The following is a 12,066-nucleotide window of genomic DNA, read 5'->3' as shown; positions in this document are numbered from 1 at the left end:
ATATTGTGATCATTCGTAGACATTATCCTGAACCACCGACCGGGTAATGATGGTGAATCTATACTATCTATCTCACGTTGACTCACCAACCTTGATATATGACGATGATGACAAATGATGGTGATGGCGACGACAAGTATGACAACATTGATCAGTCAGGGGGCGAGATCACAGGCTTGCACAGCACCAGCTCCTTCCCAATCAGGTCACGCTCTGGACATGCCTTGTAAACCACGTTCCACCAACGTGGCGCTGGAGGTTGAATCTCCTCCCTGCCATTCACCCCCCTCACCCCCTGCGACCTCCGGCCAGTTGCAAGCCCAGTCGTGCTGGCGAGGACCACGCAAACAAGGCGACGCTAATCCGGTTTAACGAGGGCCCATCATTAGAGGCATGCACTTGTCCGAGGCGTGCGGGCGGGCGGACGTGGAGGGTGGGGACGTGGGCTGTGGCCGCCCGTCCGCTTTACCTTTGCTCCTAATTGCTGCCAAGAGCCAGGAAATGTGACGTGTTTGAACATGACTTTGAAATAAATAAAGCCGTACACATTAACATGTTCGGGGTGGTTGGGTGGGGGGGATTGGGGCGGGGGGGGGATTGGGGGAGGTCGTGTTTGGTTCTGGACAGGAATGATATTTAAATGAGAAACGGAGTGTTCTTGTCAACACCGGTGGAATATGACGGGGGAGGCGGATGTTTAGTTGTATTTCTTGGCAGGCTTTGAAGAGCATACAAGCAAGTTGTCTCTGTTACGAAGCGACGGTCGAATGACGCTCCCCGTGCCCGCTTGCTGTGCCACGTTCCACAGTTTTCTCCCCACGGCTCCCTTGTGAACAATGACTGCGCGCGTGTGCACGCGCACTTTGTGTGTGTCTGTGCTTGATGCCCCAGTTAAAGAAAATTAAGATACTGATCCACTCCTTTGGTGTAGTATATTTAATATGTTTACGTACTAATGGGCTTTAGAAGTGTTCCCCTTCATTCAGACCGTCATTGACAGCCATCGTAACTAAGTTGTAATTTGCCTAAATTAATCTTAATTGTATTTTTAGCAGGTGCCCCCGTTAAATAATATACAGCTCATTGTCAATTCGCTTCTGGATGAAGGCCCCTCCTCGTGCTGTGTCGGTCGTGAGGGTTGATTCACCATACTTCACCACACTGGTCACTGCGGTTTTATGAAGTGCGAGACAGTCTAGGACTGGTTCGGATATTCCTGTGCAGCGAATTTAGCCCATGTCTGGGAATCGAACTCAGCCCGCCAGGTGAATAGCACAGTGCATGAACGCAGTTGTTGGTCAACAGGCTGCAGTACTATCAAGGCTATGAGCAAAACTGTTTCTGTACCAGTGTTTGTTTTGGGAGTGTGAGGTTAAGCCTATTATTGCTGAAGGGATTAAGCTGTGCTTACTTTAGCCTTTAGGAGTCTTTTAAGGAGGCCTGATCTATGACAATACCCCTACTACGTTTCTTCGTCCTGGTGTTGGTTTCATAATAACAATCGTAACCATGCGATTTATTCACCTAAGAAACTGTTGCGGAGTCTTAAGACTGTTTTTCAAGAGGGTCCTCCTCCAATTGAGTACTGGGCCACTTCCGTTTTCAAGTGATTGGCTTGTGGGTGGAAAACAGAGAACCTGGAGATAAACCTGACACGCGAGGGGATAATGCAAACACAGCTCCATGCAGAAATAAATATTCACGGCTCAGTTGCTTTCCTTCTGCCTCCTTGCCCAACCTCGCAGCCCAAGCCTGTAACACACGGTATTCATGAGGCAGTCTCCCGTCCAAGTATTAACACCCGTCTTAACACTGCTTGGCTATCGAGATCTGACGGGATCGGGCCCATTCAGGGTGGTATGGCCTTTAGAAAACGAAGCCCTTTCTTCGAGCATCAGTGCCATGATTTCTTGGTAATTCTCTTGTATGATTGAGTCTCACATTGCTAGGGGGGGGGGGGGGGGTGCTGCGATGGCACACTGAATCTTGCAACCCGAGTTTCATTACGGGCCATGGAGGACATCTTCTTCTAAGAATTGACGAGATCGGGCGGATGCTGGTTGACTTGTTCATCACCTTTGTAGCAATTTCTGCCGTCGCTCGTGTGCTTCCGCTTCATGTTGCGGTGACCGTCTTTGACTTCTGTCTCCGCGTCTTCAAAGTGATGTTATAACTTTTCAGTGGCTTTTTGGGTTGTTGCCGCGGGTCGTCGGGCACGATGTCCGACGTTCCCCTCCACGTCACGAGGGGCTTCTTCGGGAACTGGATTCCAACGACACGTGGTTACGACTCGGACCCGGCACGAGAGCGCTGCTACGTGGGAAGTTCACATTTGACTCTCGCGCTTTGCCTCCGCAGTCGCACTGTGCGCAGTACTCGGCCGACCGCCGCGAGGAGGAGAAGCTGTGCCACCACATGATCGGCGCGGCTCGACGCAGGGACGGCGTGATGGCCACACGCCTCCACCACCGCATCGTGGACATCTTGAGCAAGCGGCACGGGGCGTGGGGCCACGTCTTGCAGAGGTATGTGCCTGACCTTCCCCCCGTCCCATCCGCATGATTGGCAACTGCCAAATCTGACGCGCTTTGAGATCGTGTACCGCGTTTCCTTGAGGTGCCAGCACAACACGCGGTACAACCAGAAAACACATCGGAGGACGACCACACAGCACACGTATAGCTATCGGTGTCGTTCCTTCCACGATTTGACTAGATCCTGGAGAGACAGAAATCAGTAGTTGTGCAATTTTTTTAAGCAGCTGGAAAAGTGTGGCATTGGGTTGAACGTGTTGCTTTTGCTGAAGCGTCATGAATGAGGTGCATACGCACGAACACTTTCCAAAATGCGATTATCTTAGGAAGTGTTTAATAAGTAGTGTGGAAGCCAACAGGCGGCTGTCAGAGCAAAATTCATTCACTTATTTGCAAAAAAATTTAAGTCTCCAGGGTTTGGGCAACCCTTGGATCAATTTAACCCGTTTCAATAGGGCAGGTCGCTAATAGCAACACAACTGCCTTCTACGCATTCGTTCATCTTGGATCATCTCTGTGAGAATTATGATGCCCCCACGTGATGGAACAATAGGCAGGCTGAACTCGTGTGTGTGCGCACCTCAGCCTTCGTTGGAAAGCGTTATAACAAAACAAACGCATGCTCTCGGTGAAATTCAGCGCACGCTGCTCTACGGGAAAGCATCTCTGGGTAGCCCGTGGCAAAGAGAAATACAACGGGACAACGCTCCAAGGCTCATTAAATGGTCCCCTTGCCACATTCAGATGGCTTCAGATGAATGTTCCCTCGCACAATTCAGTCGAGGGGACGTGCCACACTCGCGCATCTCTCGGTGGCGCGATGCCTTCTCCTTGCCCGCCGCGACGTTTGCGCGGCAGGCGCAGCCTCGTCAAGTTCCGTCGTGTCCCGTCGTGCCGTTGGCTCGCCCCTCTGCCTGGGGGCGGTATTGACTGATGCCGTCGCCCTCCTAGGAAAGGAAAGGAAAGGAGAAAAAAAACGAGCCAGCCTTATTACGGCCGTCCTCTGTGGGCCGGCCCGTCGCGGCCTTGCGGGTATTTAAGCCGCTGTAAACGGAGCTGATTGCCACATCGTCGATATTTTTTGCCAGGCGGAGGGAGTCGCGCCTGGAGCGGCCACGTGGAGCGGAGAGCGTGTGGGGGCTTCTGCGATTAGCAGGCTGTGTGTGGGGGTTTTTTTTTTGATCGTCCATCAGTTCGGCACTAATTCGACGCTTCCCTTTCCGTGTTTGGAAATTAGCGATCGGCCCCATCGGTGGACTGCACGTGCGCGCGCCGCACGAAATGTTTTAACGCCGATGACCTCCCGCAGCGCCACCCTTCTTCAGACTCGAAACGCACGCGGTCGACTGCAAATGCAGACCGTCGTTCGATCGCGAGAAAACGCTTAAAATCAGATATTCAATGTTTGTTAAATATGCGGAGGGTTTTTGTTCACTCGAGTCCCTCGAGCATAGTTAAGATGAATCTCGCGCATAGTGCCTGAGCACAATGACAGCAATGAATCTTGGTTAAAGTTGACACACATCGTGCTTCCCTTAACCCGAGTGCTTTTGAGGTTTTTTTTATCTTTCCGTGGACCAGATATTTTGGGGGAGGGTGGGGGGGGGAGAGAAACCCTTTGAATTCCCCCGCGATTCTGTGGTCGCAGCCGTCCGAGGTTTGCGAACACAACCCAACCGCTGGGTGACATCTGTTGTGTAGAACGTGGGCATTCGCCGTGCCCCGTGATCAATGCCGGGGCCTCTGTGTTGCTCGTGGGTTCTTCCCGCTGTTGCCCCACCGTTTGAGTAATGGGTGCTTGCGCGCGACCGTGAAGTCGTTGCCGCAATTCTATAAACAAAACAATATGGAGGAACCAAACAAAGCGTTGAAATATCGTCTGTGTTTTCCATCTCTGTCTGTACGTGCACGATGTTGATATGTGGGCTGTCTCGGGGTGTATCGGTGTAAGGAGGTGTGAAACGTAATCTGTAGACTTAAGTTGCAATTGGTGTTATTAAAAAAAAATCTCTAATGTTACCGTATGATGGCTGTCTATCATGCATGTATAATTATCATTACAGCTTCTTTTAGTCATTTCATGGCTATGTATAATAGTTCACGTTTGCAATTTAATCTTGTACAGAACAGTCTCGTTATTTAAATCCTTGTGCAAAATAATAGTGAGCACCATTTCTCTGCAGGATTAACATCGACACGTGATTCCAAATTCTCGTGATGGATGATTTTAAAAGTTACATGCAACCATCTGGACAGTGGTTTCTTGTGCATCGCTAATGTACACATGGCTCTATGACAGGCCGCGCTTAAACCTGTTTTACATTTTGGCTTTGTGTTTTTAATAATCATTATTTAAAATGTAGTGTCAGAAATAGTGCATCTTGTCAAACCAACTTATATCTGCGTCAATATTCCATAGATCTAGCTAAACAATAACAAACCTAAAGAACGAAAACATTAAACGGTAAATGGCATTATGGCCTTAAGAGTCAGATTTTTTTTATTATTTCGTTCCACGCGAGGGAGCCGGCACGGTGGACCCGTCGATGTGGAGATGGAATGATTTGGTGCCGACGCGAGGCTTCATTTTTGCCGCGTCTCTCCCCCGCGAAGCAGCAGGGGTTGCCGGCGGTCGCCCCGGAGTCGCACGACCACATTCATCTTGGAGAGGCCCTCCGGTGTCACCGTCCCCCCCACCGCCCCCGCCCCCCGCGCTTAACCCGCTCGTGCACGCCGTCCTCGCCCTCCCGGCGTGCGGCGTCAGCCTGCCAAGCTCTCGCGCGCTCCTCGGCCTTGAACTTGGTTTTCCCCCGCCCGCTCGAGCTGCCCCGGGGCGCGGCTATCAGGCACTCCCACGCACCTCTTGACCAAGGACAAAAAAAACAACCCACGAGCACTGGAGCAGTGAATCCAATACGTTGCGGGTGTTTTGTCGCCGAAATTGCCGCTAAACTTTTTCGGGGGGAGAGGAGTGCGAGGCGCGTTCTGCGAGCGATCCCGCGGGCTGCAGGGTTAATAACCTGGTGCAGGGGCCCGTGCAATTTTTCTCCAGCAAATCGAATCGCGCCCTTTCCTCGGAGCAAGACGGATGCCTGGAGGTTGGGGTGTCGGGTGAAAATCAATGTGGCCCAAATTGAAACAGTATGGCCGTGTATCGATCTGGGGCGGCCGAATCAAAACTAACGGCTTTGTAACGGGCGTGCTAGACAGATCGCTGCACCCGGACAGCCCGACTATCAATATTAACTCTGCATTCATATATCACCCCTGAAATTGGATGTCAATTTTATTTTTTCTTTATATATATTCTTCTTTTGTTGCTCGCCCTCCTCTTCACCGAGATCGTGGGCCTCACGGCAGACACCCTCGCGTGGCACTTGTGACGTCAGGCACGGCCTCTTTTGTTTTTAGCTTTTGTTTGTGGACTTGCTTTGACTTATTTTTGCAATGATTCAAACAAAAGCATTTTATTTTTTACTTCCCAATGTTTATATATGTTTTAAATCTCACTTTTTAATAATGCATGTGCATTTTATATGTCCTTCCGAGCCGAAAGTCCATCTATTGCGCAAGGTTGACTGCTCAGATTTTGCTATCTCTCTGTAATTCTACGTGGAGTATATGGAGTTCATGTATTTTGTTTTCTTCCCTCTTTATTTAGTTTGCTCTAAGATAGATGTCTTGGCGTAGGATGTACTCTAAACTCCCGGCTTGATCTTGCATCCAGTTCTTCAAGCCCTTACGGTGGTCAAGTGGCAGTATCCCATCAGGCAGTTCTGTATGAGCGTCGTTTGTTGCCCTGCAGCAGCTTTGCCAAAGGGGGACCGCTCCTGGAACCGTCATGTCAGTGTTAGTCACTCATTTTCAGAGGGGGGGTGGCAACTTTCGCCGATTAGACATCAGTGTGAAGGCCGCCGCACATTTGAAACCCATTGGGGTTTGACAGCACGATGATGGGGGTATTTTCACATTCGTGTATTGTCGGGGGCCACACGCCAGGGGCCGTACTAAAGGCCACCAGGGACCGCCAGTGTCCCGAGGGCCTTGCAATGAAGAACGTTGCTTTATAGGGCCTCTTAGCCTGTAAAGCTTGCGACAAGATAAGTTGAGCGCAACTTAATAGTTCCAGGTTATGTTTAAGTTCAGTTCGTTGTTCCCAGCACACAATTGCTATCCCTTGGGAGTGGCATCATGGGTTCTTAAAAATAAATTTCACAACAGCCATTGTGCTTGGTGATACATCTCCAGGGTTGAACTGGGCACAGGTGTGAAGTGGCTATAAAATACCTCAATATGTCACTCTAACTTTGACCGTTCAGTGGCCCTAAATAATTGTCAAAGCCATTCGAAGGTACACATTCATACACTCTTAATTTTGGAGCTTTCGTGACTGCAGGAATTATTCTTTGGTTCTTTCGGTAAAGTCACATATAAAGGTAAAATATTAAATTAAATAATGCTATTATTACGTATAAAGTTAAAGGAATAAATTAAACAATGCTATTATTTAATTTATTATTTTATCTTTATACGTGACTTTACCGAAAGAACCAAAGAATAAAACATTCATACACGTTCTAGTGTTTGCTCTTGCGCAGCGATCCTGCGCAGGTACGAGTTGGATCCGTTGCTGGAGACCTTTGTCATGCGGTATGACCGCCGTGCACTCTCTCCGCTGGCATCAACCCGATGAAGGGGGAATGGCAGACGTCGTTAATGAGCTGTCGAGACGCGCTTGTTGAAACGGGCCAGAATCTGTCGCCGTAATAACGAGCAGAAAAGGGCTGCGGTGCACGATCGGGCAAGCGCACGGATGCTGTAAACAGCCGTGGCTCCCGATATTGATCACAAAACTTCCTTCTCTCTCTCTCGCATTCTCCCTTTCTATGTTCTCCCCCCCCCCCGCCAAAGTTTAATTACTTTTCCGCTGCGTAGCGTGCGCCGCCGTGTATCGATTCGCGGTACAGTTGGCCGCGGGCCTGGGCTGACGAGCGGCGAGCATCATCGGCAGCCCGTGATGAATGGCAGCAATCTCTCCTGGCATAATTACGTGTGGGCGGAGGGAGAGCTGCGGGGAGAGCGGGCGATGGGGAGCGAGGGGGGGCAGGCGAGAGGGGAGCTAGGGGGGCGGTGTGGCGGAGCGTTGCTGACGATGGCGGTGGCGGAGACGGCGGGGAAGAGCGCCTTCTCATTTCTTTCCGAGCTGTGGCGCACAATGACTTGGCGCGCGCACACATTTAAACCGGCGTCATTGCTTTATTGATTTTCTTGTTTTCCTGTTTATTTTTCTTGGATCACACAGGCCACGCCGTGTTTATATACAGCGGTGTGTATTTTTATGATGCGGGGGGGAAAAAAAAACAACTCCGCTCTATTGCATTGTGACCTGGGCGCCCGGCCTCACGTTATGAGCAACAGAAAAATATTATCTCCGTGAGGGATCTTTTGTCAATGGCAAGAACATTATAACTGCTTACATCTCAGCGGTTAATTTAATTTTTCTCGTTTGACAGATTTATCACGGTGCTGTCATTTTGTGCCGTGGATCGCCTCGCCGCGTATTTGCCCGTACACTCGAGGATTACTGTAATAGCGTTGCTTTGCTGGGGCTTAGCACAGCTTTGGAAGAGCTTAGCGACCCATCATAGTGTGTACTCCTTCCTCTTGGAGATAACTTTTCAATATTTCTACCACGCTTTAAGCAGCTTTACATTTCTGCGGGGAAGTTAAACCCGAGACAGCTCAATTTCCTTAACTTTTGACATGCAGTTTGTAACGTGCAAAGCCTCCCGGAAAGTTATGATGCATGTAATCTACGGGAACACACATCAGCCTTTTTGCTCACGTTTAAAATATATAGCCTCTAGCTGTGTGGCTAAGTGTGGGACAATAGCTGTGCATGAAATCTGTCGAATTTAGTTTTTTTTCCGTTCATCATTGAGCAGGAGAGCGGGCTGGGTCCTGTTAACTGGATCAGTGTGTTTACTGTGTCAGTGTGTATGTTTTTACTGTGTCAGTGTGTGTGTGTGTGTTTACTGTTATAGTGTGTGTGCACGTCCCTTCTCTCGCGTATCCCCAGATGCAACACGTATCCCTTCCCCATCTCTCCCCCATCTCCCCGTGATATCCCCACACCCGCTCGCTCCCCACTCACACTTTCCCCCGAACTGCCACTGTGCAAGAAACTCCCGTCAAACTCATCCAATCTCTCCCTTCGCACTCACCCCACACTCTCCCTTCTCCCCCCCACCCACCCCCCACCACGCTCTCTCATATCTCACTCATATCTCTCGGAGTGTGTGTGTGTGTGTGGGTAAAGGAAGATAAAGTTGCGGCCCTGCATTTCCCTGCTCTCGCCTCGACTCACGGAATTGCCTCCACGAGGTGAAGCTCTCAGGAGTCGTCCCCCGCTCGTGGCTGTTTTGCTATTTTGGCCTACACTCCCCCACGCCGGCCAGACGTCTTGGAAGATGTGGGACTAATCTCACACTTTACCCCACAGTCGACAACCTGCCGGTCGACTCGCTGCGGTGTACCCATTTATACCGCTGGTGGGGGGGGGGGGGTTATTTAAGAAATATTCCCATTGTTTTAACTGCTCTGTCGGGAGGTGGAATCAAACCAACGAGCTCCATTGCAAGTCCACCATGCTGACTGGCAGTATCCCCCTGTGTGTGTGTGTGTGTGGGAGCGGTAGTGTAGCAGTTAGCGCGCTGCACTGTGAACTCGGCAGCCCGAGTTCGATTCCCGCTCACGGCCAACACTAGTGACGATTATCTGAACCGGTCCTGGGCCTCTCCTAGGTTGACTCAACCTCAAATTAGTACCTGGTGGAATGTGTAAACATGGCCACGAGGGAGACAAAGACAGCACGCGAGGGCGTGGTGCTGGCCACCCAACCCCTCGTGTGCTGTGCCGGGCTTCATAGGTGCTCGCGAACACACACTTGCCCCAACAGTCTGTTCAGGCGATACAGAGGATGTTTGTCTTTGTGGATAATGAGGGCAGCTGAAGAGCGACCGCCGTGGGTGACTGGTGGTGCTGTGAGGCAGGCATCTCCTGCACAACAGTCGAGCCCTTGCGACCGTTTAAAAACATCTCCCCGTTTTTTTTAATTTTCTGCTTCTTCTTCAGCTGCTGTAATCAAATTCCCTCGGATCACAATTTTGCTGATGAGAGCAGGGGGTTATTTAAATAAAGTTTTGTGGTGTCGCACTGATAGATGTCCCCCCCCCCTCCCCGGAAAATTGATGGCCTCTGATTTTTCTCCCTCCGTCTCTCCTTCAGGGGAAAATTGATACCCCCTGAAATTCATGTTTATGTATAAAGACAAATATACGGTATCGCCCAATCGCAAATTATGTTTTGCTGGAATTGGAAATGAATAATTAATCTCGGCCAGACGGTTTTTCGCGCGGCGAAACCTTAGAGAGATGAATGGCCCGGCGCGTTTCGACTTGTGCGCAATGGTGTGGCATCGGAGGCTGCACCCATAACCCAATTACGCCAGCTGTCCTAATTAAAGCGTTCCTGAGGACGATGCCATTTGGTGAAGTCAAGGGTACAGCTCTCACTGACCGACCACACTTGGCTCTCACTCGGCGATTGTTTTATCTTGGCCCGGAATTCGTATCACCAGTAATTGGTCTACGGTTTAATTATTTTTCATTGTCAAAAAACTGTAGCTGGTGCACATATAGGATAATACCATATGTTCATAGTTTAGCAGTTATATTACAATGCGTTGTTCATAGTGCCCTTGTAATGTGTAGAGCAGGGTAGTGCCCACCACATCGACGACCGATTAAGTAACAGACAAGAACATCGTGGGAAAAAAACCCGAGCCTATGCGACTGCAAGCAAGCATGCGAAAAACTTTGCGTTGACACCGTTATATAATTAACGAGTGTGCAAACATCTCGTACGTTTATTCATAATTGACTATTAATTGCACTGCAGCTGAATGTAAAAAAAACGCTGCCGCACCGGCGAGCATCTTGCGTCCGCTATCACACGGCTGGAGTTTACATCCCCCTAACAATGGGCGCATCCATCCCCACCTCCCCGCCCCCCCCCCCCGCATGGCCTCGGGCCCTCGCCGCGAGCCAGCGGGGATGCCGCCGTTCCAGGGCACGGCGAGACGCGTCGCGCCCGCCGCTCTGGGGCCTTTTTTTTTATTTTCAAAAAACGAGGGGCCCCCGTTAGTCGAGGGAGCTAATTATTTCCGCAGATTGCTCCGGCCTGCCAGGCTGATAAATAGGTCCGCATTGTGGCGGCGCGCTTTCCCCCGCTGAAGATTTATGGCCCCGCGCGATCCCGCCGCTCGGATCCGCGCCGATATTAAAGAATAATTTTTAGCGGCGACGGCTGATAAAAGCGGGATGATTAACTGCCGCTTTCCTTCGCGCCGCTATCATGGCCGAGCAGGGCGAGTGCCGTGAACTTACCGCGAGGTCTCATTGAGGCTCTTAAATGGAAATGAGCAAATTGACGAAACCCAAGAAAAAGATAATGATTTTATATATATTACATTCTCGTAGAGGAATCTTAATGAAAAAATGCAATCGTAACATTTCATCGGTCTTATTTAAATTTACCTTTTTTGTTAAAATCCGTTTATCTGAAAAGTTTGAAAGCAGTTTTTTTTGTGTCTGATGCTGCCGTGACTTACACAATTGTGCTGCTATTGACTTATTCAAATGTAATGTAGGCCTTAAAAGAGGGATAAAATCCTCAATTTACTCAAGTGATTGGGTTGTACTTACAACTCACACTTCAAATGGCCATTGCTCATCAGTGTTTGTTGAGCAATGAATAATCCTCTGACGGTTTGGTAATTACGGTCCCGGTTTTATCGCCCACTCACTGTTTAACGAAACCACACTGACCTCTTTGCTCTGATCGGTGTCATCCGAGTGGCGGTTGTTTGCTCAGTTTTACAAATCAAATACAAGCCCCCCCTTTCTTCGTGTGTGTGTGAGAGCGACCTTCCAACGCGAGGTCACGTCATACCACCGTCCCTTTACACTTGGGCCGCCCCTCTCCTGCATTGTCAAACTCGGTGTTAAGAAATTTTTAAACTCGGTGCCTGAGAACCATACGCTTTTCGCCAAGCAACTAAAAAGAGCTGTGGGGGGAGGGGGCATTAAATATGAACGGCAATAATAATCATGATCATAAAAAAACGAAAACGTGAAATGAAATTGAGAGAGAGAGGGAGAAAGCTCATTGTAGGTAAGTGCCAATGTTAAATAAGTAGTTTAAAAACAAGCAATCAAGTTAATCAGGTTCAATTAACTCACAGTGGGAACTGCATGTTAATTTTGATTATTAGGAATGCCATTATGATCTTTCCCATCTGGGGCCATGCGTCTTGCCGGGCGACGTGCTGCAATGTGCGCGCGCGCGCAATTAAGAGGGCGAGCCGCCCCATCTCCGCTCTCCGCGCGTTCCCCTCTTCCCATTAAGGATGCATCGCAGCCTCTGTCTCTGCGTTCCGAATGAAAAATGAAAACGCGCCATTCGAAGGGAG

The 12,066-nt window shown here is 49.7% G+C and overlaps 1 protein-coding gene across 1 annotated transcript in view; it reads left to right on the top strand.

Moving 5' to 3' along the window:
* LOC133342936 (lipopolysaccharide-responsive and beige-like anchor protein) overlaps positions 1–12,066 on the top strand; it is a 281,221-nt gene that overhangs the window by 128,235 nt on the left and 140,920 nt on the right. The window contains 1 exon segment of the mRNA XM_061552330.1: positions 2,359–2,525. Coding sequence (XP_061408314.1) covers positions 2,359–2,525 — 167 coding nt within the window.

The sequence above is a fragment of the Lethenteron reissneri genome, chromosome 16 (assembly GCF_015708825.2).
Source record: "Lethenteron reissneri isolate LAM-NWPU_2019-01 chromosome 16, ASM1570882v1, whole genome shotgun sequence".
Classification (NCBI taxonomy): domain Eukaryota; kingdom Metazoa; phylum Chordata; class Hyperoartia; order Petromyzontiformes; family Petromyzontidae; genus Lethenteron; species Lethenteron reissneri.
Note: the sequence above shows the minus strand (reverse complement) of the source record. Positions and strands in the feature narration are given on the sequence as shown.